This window comes from Neophocaena asiaeorientalis, unplaced genomic scaffold (genome assembly GCF_003031525.2).
Source record: "Neophocaena asiaeorientalis asiaeorientalis breed wild unplaced genomic scaffold, Neophocaena_asiaeorientalis_V1.1 scaffold543, whole genome shotgun sequence".
NCBI lineage: Eukaryota > Metazoa > Chordata > Mammalia > Artiodactyla > Phocoenidae > Neophocaena > Neophocaena asiaeorientalis.
The window spans coordinates 1,876,594-1,893,143 of record NW_020173671.1 but is presented as its reverse complement, the minus strand read 5'-3'; the positions used below and the strand labels follow the sequence as shown (position 1 = coordinate 1,893,143).

Here is a 16,550-nt window from a genome sequence, read left to right as displayed (position 1 = left end):
GGGGGGGCGGGGACTGTGGAGCGGGGAGCAGACCCGGCTGTGTCCAGGCCGTGGCAGGGGACAGGGCTCCCCACACCCTCCCTTTGGGCCAGAGGGCTCCTTCTGGTCCAAGGCCTGGATCTCTGGCCAGGAGGTGGGCAGACTCTTCCAGGCACCCGGAATTCAGGGGTCCTGTCGCTGCGTGGAGCTCCTAGGGGAAGTGCAAACCACACCCACCCAAGCTGTCCCACCTCCCCGGGGAGTGATACTCCAAAGGTTCACCTCTGGTGATGGGCTTCTGCCCCAGAACAGAGGTCAGCATTTTGTGTAAAGAAATAACCGTATTTCAGATTTTCTCCAAAAGATTTCCCAATGAGTCGGCTTCTGCTTCCACCTAGAGGTAAAAATTAGCTAATGCACAAGGAAGGGGGAGAAAAACCAGTGAGAGACAGTAATCTAAAAAAGAAAATTGTTAAATATTTCTAAAAAACCAGTTTCATGGTGTACAAGGACAATGCGTTTTGCTGTCTGGGATTAAAATGTGTGCTGTGGGACTAGGGTTTGGATTAGATGGTCTCTAAATCCCTTTCACCCCAACTTCTGGTGGACCTGGTATAATTAGTTCTTTATAGGCTGAAACAGCCACCTTCGTGACATTTTGAAATAAGGTGGTATAAACATGTCATAACAAAATAGTGTGATACAAATACAGTATTTTATATAAAGGTCTTTAATGCATAGTGGTAAAGTGCTGGATGCAGAAACAGAAGGCACGATATACTTGTTGGGAGTAGGAAAGGGAACCTAAGGATGGGAGAGGCACATTTAAATTAGTTTAACTTATTAAACTATTAAAACATAACATCATATTACAAAGACAATATTGCTGCTTGACAAAAAATTTTAATCAACACGTAAGAATATAAAATCTTATTTCCCAGATATAATCACCATCAACACATCCTAGTGTTTTAATTTTTTTTTAATGTTTTTTAATATTTATAGGGACTTCCCTGGCGGTCCAGTGATTAAGACTCTGTGCGTCCAATGCAGGGGGCCTGGGTTCGATCCCTGGTCGGGGAACTAAGATCCCACATGCTGCATGGTGCAGCCAAAAAAAAAAAAAAAAAAATTCATATACATAAAATCATATTACACTGTGTTCTGAACTTATATTTTAATTGATGTATCTTAGAGAGAGCTCTATTCCATCACCCATAAAGTTATTTCCCCATCCATTCATGTACATCAGACTTTTTAAATAGTTGAATAGGGTACAAGCGTATGATCGTACCCAGATTTTGTTTCATCATTCCCCTAACTGATTTTTGTAAGACTTTTAGATTGTTTCAGAGTTTTTGCCAATGCCAGCGATGCTGTTACTATAAATGCATCTCAGGGGTTGGGGGGAACAGCACCTGCAATAGACAGTATAGAGATGGGGTCGGGGTTTCTGGGTCAGAGGCTTGTATTCATTTTGATAGATGTTTCCAAGCTGCTTTCCAGAGAGGGGCGCCCACCAATAGCTCTGTGAACGCCTGTCCCCTAAACTCTTGGACAGCACTGACTGCCCTCAGATTTTGACATCGTAACTACCTGGTGAAAAATAGTATTTTGTCTCTAATGTAATTTACACGCTTTTTGAGAGGAGTTGAGCGTTTTAAAACTAGACTTATAAATCATCGTGGCTTTTTTTTTTTATGCTTCACTCATATGCTCTCCCCATTTTCATGACAAATGGCTGGTCTTGTTCTTACTGATTGATTGATAAGGAAAATTGACTTTTTGTTATTTGAATTGCAGATATTTTTCGTAAGTTGTTTATCTTTTTATTTTGTTCTTTGTGTTTTCTTTTCTTTTTTGGGGGGTGTGTGTGCTTATTTAATCTTCACTGTGGCTCTATGAAGGTACCATTATTATCCCCATCTTACAGATTACGAAACTGAGGCACAGGCAGGGTGAATCAACTTGTCCAAGATTGCACGGCTAGTAAACAGTGGAACTGTGTGACAGCCCAGATCTGGTTCCAGAATCCATGTCCTTAACCTGTACTGTTCAGGAGAGCCTGATTTCAAACCCTTGGGATGCCTAGAGAAGAGACACACCTACCTTCACCTATACTATTTCCTGATGTTGCAGAAGTTCCTGAAGCATGTTGTCAAAATCAGGATCAACAAATAGGGCTTTGGGAGTTTCACATGGTGTTTATAGGGTGACCCCCACCCACGGTCCGGCACAAGCTCTTGGTGGGAATACATCTGCAACGAAATATCCACTTTCTTCCCTATAGTTCAGTCTTTCTTGGGATCAAGGGCCCAGTCTTAGCCTTGGACCAAGGGCAAAATGAACAGAGCCTTGATTTGGGGTTACTCAAGGCTTAGCTCCCAGCTAATGGTGTATGGTTCACTGGGGAGGGGGCCCTGAGCCAGGCCCTGGGTCATGTGGGCATAACTCTGCCCACTTTCTTTCACTTTCATATCTGAACGCACGTGAGCAAGGTGATGCCATTACAGGAATCCCTTTGAAGAGTTCATCGTTATCTCTGGCTTCACTCAAGAGTTTTGACCATGATGACTTCCTCTCTCTGGCACCCTGAGATGATCAGGAAACTACATGCAGACCAGGCTGTGCTTCTCCGACTGTGATGTGCACGGGGACCACCTGAGGATCTTGTGGAAATAGTTTCTGATTCACTAGGTCTCGGAAACATCCTGAGATTGCATTTCGAGCCAACTCCCAGGGCGTACGGCTGCTGCCGGCCCAGGAACTGTGTTCTGTGTAGCAAGGGTCTGGGACGCTGGGACCTTAGTAATGTTGCGATTACTTGCAGTTTGTTAAATAGTTTGTTTCAGATCTCTCTCTTATGAAATAAAATAGAAAGAGCTCATTCCCTTCCCACCCACCCTTTGCTGCTGCGTGTACACACACACGCGTGCGCACACACACACACACACACACACACACACACGTGATTTGCAAACTTCCCTTCTTTAACTCTAACTGGTAGCAAGTTACTTGAGACACGTTTCAACCAAGCAGGACTCTCCAATGTGAAATGAAACTCCCATCCTTAGAAGAGGAAGCATTTCTTGGGCTCATGATAGAGTTGGGGGTCCTAGGAGTACCCCCCCCCACCCCTACCATAGATATATTCTTACTGAGAAAAACCCTTCCTGAGTTTTTGGTGTCTGGAGTCTAGTTCAGATGGACACTCTGAGGCCGGCCTCTCGTAAGGCTGGGTTATCCCCTTCTCTTGCTCTGTTCATCCTCTCCACCCCCCAACTTTCCGGTGGCCTCCATCACCCTGGCTGTGGGGTGCAGGTGGGAGAAGGCGGCCATGGTGAGGACAGGACAGAGTATGACAGTGGCCTTGGCCCTTCCAGGAGATGACCTCATGCGCTGTGTGGACCTCTACAACCAGGCCCAGTCCAAGTGGTTTGAAGAGATGGTGACCACCACATTGGTGAGTGACCAGAGATGCCATACGCTTGTCCGTGCAGGGGCGGGCGCTCAGGAATCCCTGGGTGGATGGTGGCGGATGTGCAGGCAACGGGGTGGAGGTGACCGTGGAGATGGTCATTAGATCTGCTCTAGTGTTGGGACTGAGGCCTCAGCTCCGGACCAGCCTGTGTGGATTCAGATCTGTGCCCTGGCACTTCCTAGCCGTGTGAACACGGGCGACGATGCGCTCGTGCTGCATCCTCTGAGGGGTCAGCGTCAACCAAGCAGACGGTGGTCCCTTTAGGAAAAGTAGCCAAGCTGAGTATTTCTGTGAAGTCAGCACCCACTGAAGGGGGTGAAGCGGGGTTGGCACGTGGGTCATGGGGCCAGATGAGAAAGGAGGCATCATGCCAGGCGCTTATCACACCGTCCCGCTGCCCCCAAGCCACTGCCGTCCATCTGTCTGTCCAGCATGAGACTAACCCTCTGCCTGCCCCAGGTGCCAGTCCACCAGAGCAGATTAGAGGCCTCCCCCGGGCACAGTGACCTAGTTTTCCTCCTGGTTAATCTCCTAATTAAACTCCCTGCTTTACTTCCTACGCCCGGGTTAATCACCTGAGCAGTGACCTAGTTGTGCCCAGAATAGCAGCAAAGATGCAGAGCCACCTAGGATCCAAAGGGCAAACGCTCCGCTCTTCCCTTTGACAGTGGCCACCCTGCTCCCGGCCCTCCCGGCTCCCTTGACCTGCCCCTCGGCGCTTGGGGTGGACAGAGGAGACGAGGCCGCTCAGCAGAGGCCCAGGGACAAAGCCCCAAGAGGTGGAGGTGCAGAAGCTTCTGCACGTGTTCCATCTCTCCACGCCATCAGGGGCTGGGGCTGGGGCTGCACCGGTGCAGACGCGTGATTAAGGGCACAACAGACCCTGGTGCAAATGCCGCTGCTCCCATAATTCCCTGTCGCTGTGGGCAAGCGATGTTACCTCTGTAGGTGTTCATTCCCTTGTTTGGAGAATGTGGGTAAGAAGAGAACCTCTTACAATTATGATGAGGACAATTAAGCAGTGCCCGTAAAGCCCTTAGCACCCACCACGCCTGGCAGAACGAGAGTCAGGAGACAGTAACTGCTGTGCCCTCAGCTACACCTTCACTCCCAGATACGGGGTGGGTTCCTCGTCAGACCCCAGAGGGTCAGGCAGGATGGGGGATCAGCGGGCAGCATCTGTGTTTTGTGTATAGGGGGTGTGGGACCCGCACGGTGGGGAAGGTCCCCAGGTGGAAGGGACACCCCCAGAGGTCTCTGCCGGTTTCCTCCTCTGCAGGAGCTGGAACGGCTGGAGGTGGAGAGGGTGGAGATGATCCGGCAACATCTGTGCCAGTACACGCAGCTGCGGCACGAGACGGACATGTTCAACCAAAGCGTGAGTTCCCCGGGCCGAGGCCAGCGGGGCCCCTGGGCGGCGTGGGGCCGGGGAGAGCCGTGGCCCTGTGCCGTGGTGGCGGGTCAAGTAGCTGCTACAGGTGAATCTGTCCGGAAGGCGGGCACGGGCTCGGGCCTGCGGGTGACCTCTTGGGATGGACATGTCAATTACCCTGGATGTCCATGTGAATCCATCCCGAGCGCATCACATAGATGCGTCACGATAGTTAAAATAGCTGGAGACGTCCTTGGCCTCCCCTGGTGAATTTCTTACGATGCTGGGAACTATTCAGAACTTCTCAAGCCGACGTTCCATTTGACCTGTTCTCAGGTGGTAAATGTGGAGACTGATGGAAGGAGAAACAGGTCACAGACCCTTGGGCCACCTGCCCTTTCATCCACTCTGACGTCTGGAGGGTCACATGCACGAGGGAGAGCAGGGCAGAGGCCAGAGCTTCAGGCCCCCGGGTCTTCCAGCCCCTGCCACGTCTGTCCCTCGCACGGGCCTCCCCGGGGCCTCACAACCCTCTAGAGAGGCTCCTCTGACGGGCCCGAGGGTGCAAGCAGCGTGGTTCAGAGGATATGCCCCTGGCCCGGCCGCTGCCTCTGAAGGTATCCCTCTTCTCCATCCCTTGCAGACAGTCGAGCCTGTGGACCAACTGCTTCGAAAAGTGGACCCAGCCAAAGACAGGGAGCTGTGGGTCAGGGAGCACAAGACGGGCAACATCCGCCCCGTGGACATGGAGATCTAGACACACGGCCTGGGGGGTCCTGCCGAGGAGGGGCTGAGGTCCCACGCAGAGGAGGTGGCACTCCTGCCAGGGGGGACCTGCTCCCAAGCGGAGCTGCCCTCCCACCCGCTCTCCTGGTCCACTGAGGAGAGGGGACAGTGAAGCCAGAAGAGCGGCCCGGATGGCCCCATGGGGAGCTCCCCAGTGTTCCCAGGCCGAGAAGATGGATCCACAGCCCTGCCCTTGTCTCCGAGGCTGAAGCCCCCCAAGTCCCATGCCGTGCTTGCCACTCCGAGAACAAACCGAGGCTGGAACGTTGTGGTCCCTGCTGAGCACCAGAGAGGTCCTCTCCCCACCCAGAGCCAGCTGTGTCACACACTGACGCCCCTGGAAGCCCCAAGGCCCTTCCTCCAGCCAGCCCACTTGTCTCCAGGGCTTTGGAGGGGCGGGGGAGAGAGGTCTCTGTCTCCAAGCCAAGTGTCAGGATCAGAATCGTGGATAGAAGGCACCTTTCAGCTTAACAGCCCACACCCAGAATCCTTTGCAGCAGCCCTCCCTCTTTGTTTTTTCCCGTTGCATATTCTGGGAGCCCACATCCTGGCTCTTCTCTGCTACTTTTCATCGTTGGGAGTCTTGGGAAGAATGCCTGGCTCCTGTTCTCCCAGACTGACCCTGCCTGCAGAGGTCAGGATGGAACTACCTCGTTCAGCAAATTCGCCCCGAGTCGGAGCATTGAATCGTGTTTCCTATTAGATCAGGCGTCAGTGTCACGTGCTGTCTCTGGGCAGCCCCGTCCACCCAGCCCACAGCCGCTTCCTCGGGGGAGCTCCATCCTCCACCCTCGCTTGTCCTGGGGGGCTGGGTCAGTCCCATGTTGGAGATGGGTTGGGGCAAGTGTCTGTCACCCCCCCGGATGGCTCCACCTGCCTACGCACGGCGGGGTCGGGACCACTGTCTCATGTATGGCTCTCACTGGCAGGCACTGTACAGGCATCGCAGCCTGTAGCCACAGTACATGTCACCAGGCAGTCTGGCACCTTGGCCTCTCAGCTCCTGCACGTTTCAGATCCCCGCACGGAGCCCCTGCTAGGTGCTGCCACCCCCTTGCCCTTTGCCCATCTCCCCACTGCTGGGAGAGCCTGGTCTGCGTGTGACCTGGGAAGCTTTGGCACTGCCATCGGGTCCTCACTCATCACTTTCTCCCTTACGTGTTAAATCTTGAGAATCAGCTCGAGGCCACGGGAGGAAGAAAAGGGCTGGAGGAGGCCAGACGACTTGCAAGGGGCACATTCTGGCCCGGAACCCGCACCCTGAGAACCCATCTTTCCTGTTAATCTTTCCCTCGACTACTTCGGATTCACAGGACTCACGTGTTTCTCGTAAGGGCAGACGTCTAAGGTAAACTCACTGGTCTTTCTGTCGTCCATGCTGGTAACTGATGACTTGTTATTCTTGGATCTTTTGGCACCTCTGCCTTTTGAGTCAGTATGGCGCCCTCGTAGTTACGGTAGAAAGATGCCGAATAGCCTAAAGCAAAGCAAGCTTTGCCAGTTTTTTTACTGAAACATCCCAACCAGAAAGGTGAACAGGAAGGCCTTCACCAACGTGAAGGCCAGCAGGACGGATGTGTGTCTGGCATGGAGAACCACTCCTGGTCTGAAGTTGGGCCATGACACCAGCTGCCAGTTTGGGGATATCATTTCTTTGGTTTCTCTGTAAAAGATCGGTGCTAGTAGTAATTGCTTTGTGGCTTAGTCAACTAATTTGTGGGTGATTTTCCGACATTCAAAGCCAACAGCCTTGTTATTAACGCAGATGCTTTGAGTGTGATATCGCTCGTTGATTTTGTTTTCTCATCCCCATCTGAGGATTCCGGAGTCTTCTGTGCTGCCCTGGGGCTCTCTTGCCTCTTTCAGGGTAGCCCAAGTCGGCCCCTTGCGGGCCAGTCTATTTCCTGAAGTCATTCTTTGCCCCTCATCCTTTTCCCTCGGTTTCGTTAGCCCTCCCACATCTTTTTTCTTTTTTCTTCCCTCCTTTTTTTCATTCATCAGGCATTTAGCTGAGCCTGGGCTAAGATCTAGGGACAAGGTATGGCCCTGTCATCAGGGGAGCCCACAGTCTCCTGTTTGGTAGACTTGTCTTTTCTCCAGGGGTCTTGCAGGTAACTTGGGCATTCACGTACAGGTACTCTGCAGAATTTAGGTTTGCAGAGATACTGTCTGTTGTGCTAATAGCTCTTCTTTCATTCATTCAGCCATTCACTCATTCGTTCATTTAATCAGCAGACACCTGGGGCAGGCCAGGCATTGTGCCGGTACTAGAAATGTAGCTGCATACCAGACAGGCACTCTGCCCCCGGCCCCCCTCCATTCTCCATGTGGAAGGGGGATGTTTTCAGACCTTTCTGGGGAATGAGAACCTTGCACCCCTTCCACATTTAACCCACTGGGAGCCTGTAATCGTAATACAAACTACTGCCATGTGGCATTTACCCAAGGACAGAGAAACCGGGCAGCAACAAGAGTATGACCACCTGGTCCGCCAGACCCTCCACGGCTCATATCCAACTCAAAGTTCAGAGATTTGTTTTAAATAATTCTTCTCACTTTACAAAGAGGAAGAATGAAGCCGGAGGACGGCCAGTGAGAGCCGTGAAATGAACAGCGAATTACAAGCAGGGCTGGAATCCCTATGTTAACAGGGCTCCACACGTGGGTGAAATCAGAGTTAGGATGAAGAGTCTGGAATACCTAAAAGCGCGCTTCGGAGGGACCCTCGGCCCCGGCGGTGGTTTGGGTTTGGGCTTTGGCGCGTAGGTTATAGGAGGGTCTGCCTGGCTTGATTCAGGGTGAGTGGCCCCAGGCCATCCTTGAGCACATCCATTGTTCCATTTCTGAGGACAGGTGAGCCTCTTCTACCTGGGAGACACGGGTGCACTTCGTTTTGTCTGTGATAGCCTGATTTTTTACAAAACAGTCTCGAAAACAAAAGTGAGTTGCCACGAAAACCTCCAGGAAAAGCTACCTTTTCCTCTCCATTTTTTTTCCTCTTGCTTTTGATCGGTCTTGCAAAGCCCTGGCCAGCTGAGCCACAGGAACGGCTGCCCCGAGGTTCTGCCCGTGGAACCGCCTTGGGCCTCCTTTCACTGGGGAGGGTGGATTGGGTTTCTGCAGTAGGAGACATTTCTCCCTTCACTGGGGCTGATTAATGATAGAAGCAAATAGAAACCGTACAACTCAGGAACCAGGGGTTTGTTTCTGTTCCCTTCATGAAAACCAATCCATTACGAGATTAGGGGATGGGTGCAGAGAAATCCTGATGGAGCCAAAGTCCCTTCTTGGCAATTCAAGCCATGAAATTCAAAGGACGTCAAAGACCTCAGCCTGTTGAAGTGATTTTACTTCCAGCTGTGAGTGGCCTTGACAAGGAGAGTTTAAACAGGATTCTGCAGACCTGCTGCTGATTATGTAGGTAGGGAAAGCCTTGGACAAATGTTAAGTGGGGCGCAGACCAGCGGCCGGCTTCCTTAGCCAGCATACTGTCTTATTTCCATAAACCTCCCCGCCCCTACACGTCCCCCTGCCTTTTCTTTTTGCAAGTTTATTGAGATCTTTGACGTTTGGTATCGGGGGTTCATTGACATACAGTAACATTCACCCTTTTGAAGTCTACAGTTCAGTGAATTTTGACAAAGGTACACAGCCTTGTAACCAGCACCGAAATCAACGTGGTATTTCCATCACTCCAAAACATCCCCTCAGGCTCCTTTGATGTCCATCCACTCCTCCCACCCCCAGCACCTGGTGACCACTGATGGATTTTCTGACCCTGCAGATTTGCCTTTTCTAGAATGTCGTAGAAGTGGAGCCACACTGCAGTAGCCTTACAGTCTGGCCTCCGTCACTCGGCTCGTTGCCTCTGAGTCACCTCGTGGCTGGATGTCAGTAGCTTGTCCCCTTATATCTCCAGTCCGTTGCGTGGGTGCACCCCGCTGCTTCCTTGCTTTTAAAATGCGTTGTCTGCCCCCGAAGTTCCTGGCCTGTGGTCTTAAGCTCGTTTGCACGGCTACTTTCAGCCAGCGGCGCCCACGAGTGGTTCTTGGGGCTCACGCCTGCATTTTCGGATCATTTTAGGTTTTTGACAATGCAGAAAGCTGCTGGGGGAGGGGGGAGGGGGCGGGCAGGGTCTCCACTGCCCTCCATTTCCGCTGGCATCTCAGCAGGTAGTTCTACTTGCTTCTGGGGACGCTCCCTTCAACTCGCCCAGTCCCTGCCATTTGGTGAGGGTTAGAGGGTGTGGAAGGTGGGCGGAGGGAGCGTGGATGAGAAGCCAGGGAGTCCGTCACCACCCTTTCCTGGATCTCTGTTCCTTCATCGGCAAACTGAAGGTTTTCATTCTAGACGGCCTCCCAGGCCTCCTCCAGCTGCTGCATTCTGTCTCCTCCCCTTGGCACCTCCAGTTTTGTACCCTGTGCCCACGTCATGCCCAGTCTGTGTCCCGTCAGCACGGCTGTGCGTGATGTCACCTGACACCCTCACGAGAGGGACACCCAGGTGCTTCTCTGTTCAGATGCAAACACTTGAGAGTTTCGTGAGCTGTTGAGAATGAGGTAGTTCCTCCTTGGACCCCTAAAGAAAGCAGAAGTCATTAATTTTTATCCACCAAGTTTTGACACCATGTCCTGAAAGTCACTTCCAAGGAGCATAAACAGGCCTGAAGACAGAGCCCCCTCCCTTCAGGTTCTTGTCGCTGCCGGAGCTTTGCTCGCCTGGCCTGTGCCCTCACCGTGCTGGATGGTGGCAGAGAGGGGGCCGCACCCAGCTGACACTGTTCAGCTCTGGGCCTGACCCCCAAGGTAAGAACTCCTCCAGGCACATCTTGATCGTGCCCTGCTCCGTGAAAGTTGAGCCCCGGAAGGCAACCAGCACCTCTCCCAGCAAATGGAAGACATTCTTGGGTCCAGGCCAGGTGAAGGTATGGGCCATGGAACCCAAGTCACAGGGCCCCACGCTGCCGGGGACCACGAAAGACTTTCACACCATGAAAGTCATTTCTGTCGGGCCTTTCCTGAAAGTGAGGGACCCAACTCCCCTTTCCTGGTTTGGGTGAGACCAAGACAAGTGACAAAAACCAATGTTCCATTTCCCCTAACCCTCTAGATGCTGGGGCGTGGTTGTTGGGTGCCTTTGTTGGGAGGTGCCTCTGAGGGAAGAGGGGTTGTGATGAACTTGGATCTCTATGCGCTGTTCAGGGGAATTGACCCTTTGTGTCTGAGGGAAATTCCTAATGGGGTTGCAGCGGCGGGATGCAGGGGGTCAGGCACACGCGTGCTCTCCTGGGGACAGTGTGACATGGGGATGAGGAAGGAAAGCATATGGTACCAGGGCAAGAGCACCAGACTGGCCCTGCTCTGCTGTCTCATTTGTCCCATAACCTGAAGTTAAGTCACATCGCCTCCCGGGACCTGTGTGTTATTACCGAGTGGAGTTGCTCCCCATCTGGCGCCACACGCGGCAGCAGACTGGCTCTCGGGACTGTGGCCTCCAGGCAGCCATGTGGACCCAGGGACAGTCATTCAAAGGGACACAAGCCATCCTTGGTGACAGGGGCCCCAAATTTGCATCTCTGCCCTTAGGAAGGAGGTGAAGGGGGTGGGCAGCCCTTTCACAAACGAGCACATCAGCAAACCCCATGAAAGTGGAATTTTCTAACAAACTTGCTTGTTTGCTCTGTTTTCTGTAACTTTTGCTAAATACTTTATACATTTTTAACGTTAAACAGCGGTGTCTCCTCCAGCATTCCTCATCCCAGAATGAATGTGTTTACTCCACATTGTATATCCTTCCATCCCCTGGCTGCCTAGATCAGTAAATAAAATTGATGTACTATAATTTATAAGTAACACTCTTGAAACTCTGATCCCTATGGAGGCTGTAATCCACCCTTCCCACCCTGTCCCCACCCCACCCCAGCCCAGCCCCGTAATAGCATTTGTGTGTATTAATGCTGAAAAGTTAAATGTTTAAAGGGTTTAAATTTTGAAGGCGTTTGCTATATATAATTGTTCTGCATTATTATAAAGCATTTTCAGGAAGTTAAATGTTCTCTTTTTTTTTCCCTTCGGCGCTGTGTGTACACTCGAGATGCTTAGCTTCATCCCATGTAAAATAAACTGTCCAGAGACACTGAGTCGTCCCACTGGGCAACCCTCTTCCCTGGAGGGCTGCCACACTCTCCTTTGTACAAATGGGCTCAGCGTTCCTCCCATACTCCCAGGCTTGGTGATAATTTTACCCCCGATGACTTAGCAGAGGGACAAAGGGCACCTGGGCATTGACCCCCCCCCCCCCCACCCCCCGATGGGTATCACGCTGTCGGACCCACACCCCTGGCCCCAGTCCCCTCCCCTGGAGACTTCTGTCCCTGTGAACAGAAGAGGCTCCTGGCTGTTATTTCTTTTCTTATCCATCCATCCGTCCATCCATCCAATAATTACTGAACACCACTGTATGTCAGACACTGCTCTCAGTACTGGGAACACGTCAGTGGCGAAAACGGATCAAGAACCCTGACCTCATGGAACTTATTTTCTAGCTGAAAGAGACAGAGTAATGAAATGGTACAGTGTGTGTGAAGATGTTAGGTGTTATGGAGAAAGGGCGGGGGGCGGGGATGGGTAGTTTCGGGGGTGAGGGTGGGTGAGTTGCAACATGAAATAGGGTGATTGGGGTGGCCTCACTGAGAAGGTGACATTTGACCAAAGTCGAGGAGACCTGGGACTTTGAAGTCCCTCCCTGGGAGGAAGCCTGGCAGGTAGCTGGGGGAAGCATGCTCCAGGCAGAGGAGGTAGCCCCTTTAAGGGCCGGAGGCACCTAATTGTTTGAGGCCAGTGTGGCTGGAGGGCGGGGCGGGCAGACTCTGCAGAGCTTGGAAGGCCTTGCAAGGCCTATGACTTTTACTCTGGGGGCGTGGGGTGGTCCAAGCCAGGTAGCGGGTGCAGCCTAATTTCCTTGCTGTGGGGCTCGCTAGGGGGTCAGGGGACCAGGGCAGCCATAACTCGGGAAGAGGGGATGGTGCCTGCAGGGGTGGCCACGTGGAGGCGAGAATGCTCAGGTTCTGGACGAGCCTTGAAAGTGGAGCCAGCACGATTTCGAGCCAGAGTGAAGTGGGGTGTGACGGAAACAGAGGCGCTGGTGATGACGCCGAGGATGTCGGTCCAAGCAACCCAAAGGATGGATAGCTATTTACCGCAATGGGGACGCCCTTGGGAGGGGCGTTCCTTCCCATTCTCGGCCTCCCACCCGCCCTCTCCAAATCCCCTTACCTCTCTGCTTCCTGGCCGGGGTCGAAGGGTCCGCTTGCCGTTCGGCTCACGCAGGGGAAGGTAGAGGAACGGGATGGGAGCTGGGGGACTCCCAGCTTGGGGTGGGACAGGGCCAGCCTCTGGGAAGAGCCTGTGTCTTTCAGTGAAGGCCAGGCCGGGAGGGGGAGACACAGAGTCACTGGCCGGAGACGAGGCCTTCTCCCCAGTGGTCTTAGGGGTTCGGGGAGAGTTTATGGCCCCGGCTCAGACTTAACAAATCCGTTCACAATACATCATCCCCAACAACTTGTTTGGCTAAGGAGCATAAACTCTCCCTCTGATAGAAGATGTTTATTCAGGTTTTCAAACAAACCTCCAGGTCATGACCCCTCTCTCGGCAGCATCAACACAGCTGCCTGTGGTCCCCTCCCACGGTTGGGCCCCTCCTGGGCACAGCAACCTGAAGAATGTGGACAGTACCTGCTCCTTCCTCCTTGCCCTCGGGAAGGGCAGAGGGACTGGGGGAGCTCTGGCTGCCTTCTGTGTTAAGCCGGGGCCCTGCCTCCTTACCCGCCTCTTCCGTCGTCATGGCAACCCAGGTCCTCACCTTCAGAAATGCAGCTTCCTGACCCCTCTGCTCAGGCCTCCTTGAGAAAGGAGGCGGCTGTAATGTCTTGAAAAGAGCCCTCGGTGGGGAGGCCATTTGGCAGCTGTGTGACACAGGCAGGTGACATCCTTTTGGAGCTTGGTTTCTTCCTGTGACATCCGCCTCGCCTCACCTGCAGTCTCGGTGTGGATACCCAGGAGGCACTTCTAATCACCTCCCATGCCAGGTTCAGAGGCCAGGGTGAAGGCCTGTGGCCTCACTTTCATGGCCTGGGTTTTGTTTGTTTGTTTTTGAGTTCAGTGACTGTCCTGTTTCCAACTGCTCTGGAGAACAAATGCTGCAAGACAGTGAAAGTCTAGATAAAGAGAAAGGGCTCCTTTGAAGAAATGATATGCTGTCACAAACTGACGGGGAAAAAATAATGACACATACACACACACCCCATCCCCTAACCTTAAGGCCTCCTGAGAAACACTCTGGACCCGCAGTGGGTGGGGTGGTCAGGAGGGATAGGTCAGCACATCTGTGCCTGAACTTCCGGGTCCTTTCCGAGCAACACCAGGGGAGGCTGGCAGATGGCTCTCTCCCAGCAGCGGGGACCTGCTTTCCCCTGCCATTAGCCTGTTACGAAATAGGATAAAAACCCCAACTCACCCACCTAGACGCTGTGGGCTTTATAGTTACCACCCCTGGACAAAGAAGAGACATCTCTCCCATCCAAGACGGCGATTCTGGGGTTCCAGGCGTTATGCTCAGCCAAGCCAGGGCGCCACCGACCTCTCCTTTGGGTGATGAGATTTCAGGTGCAAACCTACTCACGAGGGCTCTTCCCTGTGGCCTGTTCTGGTGACCGAGCTGACCGCAGGGGTGGAAGCCTCCCCTGGTGGAGCTCCCTGTCCCCTGCTTGTCTAGTCACTCACTCAACAAGCATGTTGTCTGCCAGCTCCTGGCACCAGGCTTGGTTGCAAACTGATGACCTGCAGCTGAAACTGAGCCACAGATAAGTTATATACCCCACCCTATGTTTTTGAAAATTTTTGAAAATTTGGAAATCACTCTTAAAGTTCGGAAATTGCAAATTTCCAATTTTTCCAAATTGCAATTTTCAAACCTGAAAATCTGATTTCTGGATTTCTTTTGGCTTACCAAAAAATCTAGTAACACCAGGCCATAATCCCATCTGACCACATTCAAATGGAGTCAAACACTGGCAGCCCCTGCCATGCAGGCGTGGGCCTCACCACGCCTACTGCCTCCCTGACCCCCGGCTTCACTCACACACTCCACTTGCTGGCCCCTGTAAGCAGTTTAGTTTTTGATCCCTGTCATAGAAGAGTAATGGCAAAAACTAACATGCGTTCAGCTCTTACTACGTGCCAGGCTCTATTCTAAATGCATTGCACGTATTAACTCGTTTCAGCCTCACAATAACAGTGGGAGAGACGCTATTATCATGCCTGTTCACTCAAAGAATAGTCACTGAGGGCCCAAACCCGCCAGATACCCTTCTGGCGATGGAGATGCAGCGGGCAACAAAACAGATAGAATCCCCGCCCTCATGGCGCTTTCCTTCTGGTGGGATCCCAGGCAGCAGGCAGAATACATAAACAGTAAGTCAGAAGGTGTACCTGCGATCAAGGAAGGGCAGTCAAGCAGGATAAACAGCCTGAGGCGTGCTGACGGTTGGGGGCGCTCTTGTTGACAGAATGGTCACTATAGGCCTGGCTGAGAAGGCGACAGACATTTAAGGAAAGCCGTGAAGGAGGTGAAAGATTAGGGCAAGAGAATTCTAGGCAGAGAGACGTTAAGAAACGCACCTGGGGTCACACAGCTAGTAAATTGCAAAGCTGAGATTTGAACCTGGGCTGCTTCCAGAGCCTGGCTCCTGACCCCTGCATTACAGGGCCATCCCTGTCACTGAGACCCTCAGATTTAGGGCAGAAGGCAGGCAGGGAACATCGTTGCTCTTAGAGAGCTAGAGCTGGTGGGGTCAGTTGGCGCAGGGATGGATGAGGGGCAGTGGGAAAGGCCTCGGCTCAAGGCTTTGGCTCTGAAGATTCTGATCACCTGTCCTATCCTCCCAGAAGGCCAAGATGGATTGACCTCCTGCTGTCAGCTCTTTATTTTAATCTCAGGGGGCTTCTGGGAGCTCGTCTCCCCACGCAAGCTCTGGGCCCCTCCTCCCTCCAAGTACAGGGGTGAACCAGCCACAAATCCTCCTAATCCACCAGCATCTCAGGGTGCAACCGCCTCCAGCAGCACCCAGCCAGGCAGCCCGGAGACCCCATTGCTCCCACACACCCACCCACCCAGCGGTGACAGACCGGCTGGGCCCACACCTGCTCACCCATGGGGAACAGCAAAAGCGGAGCCCTGTCCAAGGAGATCCTGGAGGAGCTGCAGCTGAACACCAGGTTCACAGAGGAAGAGCTGAGTACCTGGTACCAGTCCTTCCTGAAGGAGTGCCCCAGTGGCCGCATCACCCGGCAGGAGTTCCAGACCATCTACTCCAAGTTCTTCCCTGACGCCGACCCCAAGGCCTACGCCCAGCACGTGTTCCGCAGCTTTGATGCCAACAGCGATGGCACCTTGGACTTCAAGGAGTATGTCATCGCCCTGCACATGACCAGCATGTGCAAGACCAACCAGAAGCTGGAGTGGGCCTTCTCCCTCTACGATGTAGATGGCAACGGCAGCATCAGCAAGAACGAAGTGCTGGAGATCGTCACGGTCAGTGGCAGCCTCTGCGCTCCCGGCTGAGCTGCATGGGGGCTCACCCGGGATCAGGACCCCCTGCTGCTGCTTCCGCACAGGGGGCCTGGCTGGGGGCGGGGATGGCGGGGGGGGTGGGGCCCCGGCCTTTGGGAGTCAGTGGCTCTGACAGCGTGGTCAGGAGGGGTCTCCAATAGACCAGTATTAATAGAGGGCTGGGTGTGTTCCCACAGCTTCATTTTCCTCCTAAAGAAGAAGAATCTGGGTATTTCCTACTATTTACCTTTATTGTTTCCCCCTTTCCCTCCCACCTTCCTTCCTTTCTTCATTAAAATGTCCTTCAAAACCTTCCACAGGAAG

At 53.0% G+C, this 16,550-nt stretch overlaps 2 protein-coding genes across 16 annotated transcripts in view; both read left to right on the top strand.

Annotated features, from left to right (window-relative positions):
• Positions 1-11,668, top strand: part of GAS7 (growth arrest specific 7) — a 200,315-nt gene extending 188,647 nt beyond the window's left edge. For 12 of the 15 annotated variants that reach the window (XM_024748441.1, XM_024748447.1, XM_024748450.1 and 9 more), the window contains 3 exons: positions 3,363-3,442; positions 4,740-4,838; positions 5,480-11,668. In XM_024748441.1, the coding sequence (XP_024604209.1) occupies positions 3,363-3,442; positions 4,740-4,838; positions 5,480-5,626 (326 nt within the window). In that variant the 3' untranslated portion in view covers positions 5,627-11,668. Of the gene's footprint in view, positions 1-2,492; positions 3,443-4,739; positions 4,839-5,475 lie in introns of those variants that run through there. The other 3 variants (XM_024748442.1, XM_024748439.1, XR_003003646.1) reach the window with 2 other exon arrangements.
• Positions 11,669-13,827: 2,159 nt separating this feature from the next.
• Positions 13,828-16,550, top strand: part of RCVRN (recoverin) — a 9,091-nt gene continuing 6,368 nt past the window's right edge. The window contains exon 1 of the mRNA XM_024748467.1: positions 13,828-16,208. Within this exon, the coding sequence (XP_024604235.1) occupies positions 15,828-16,208 (381 nt within the window). The 5' untranslated portion in view covers positions 13,828-15,827. The remainder of the gene's footprint in view (positions 16,209-16,550) is intronic.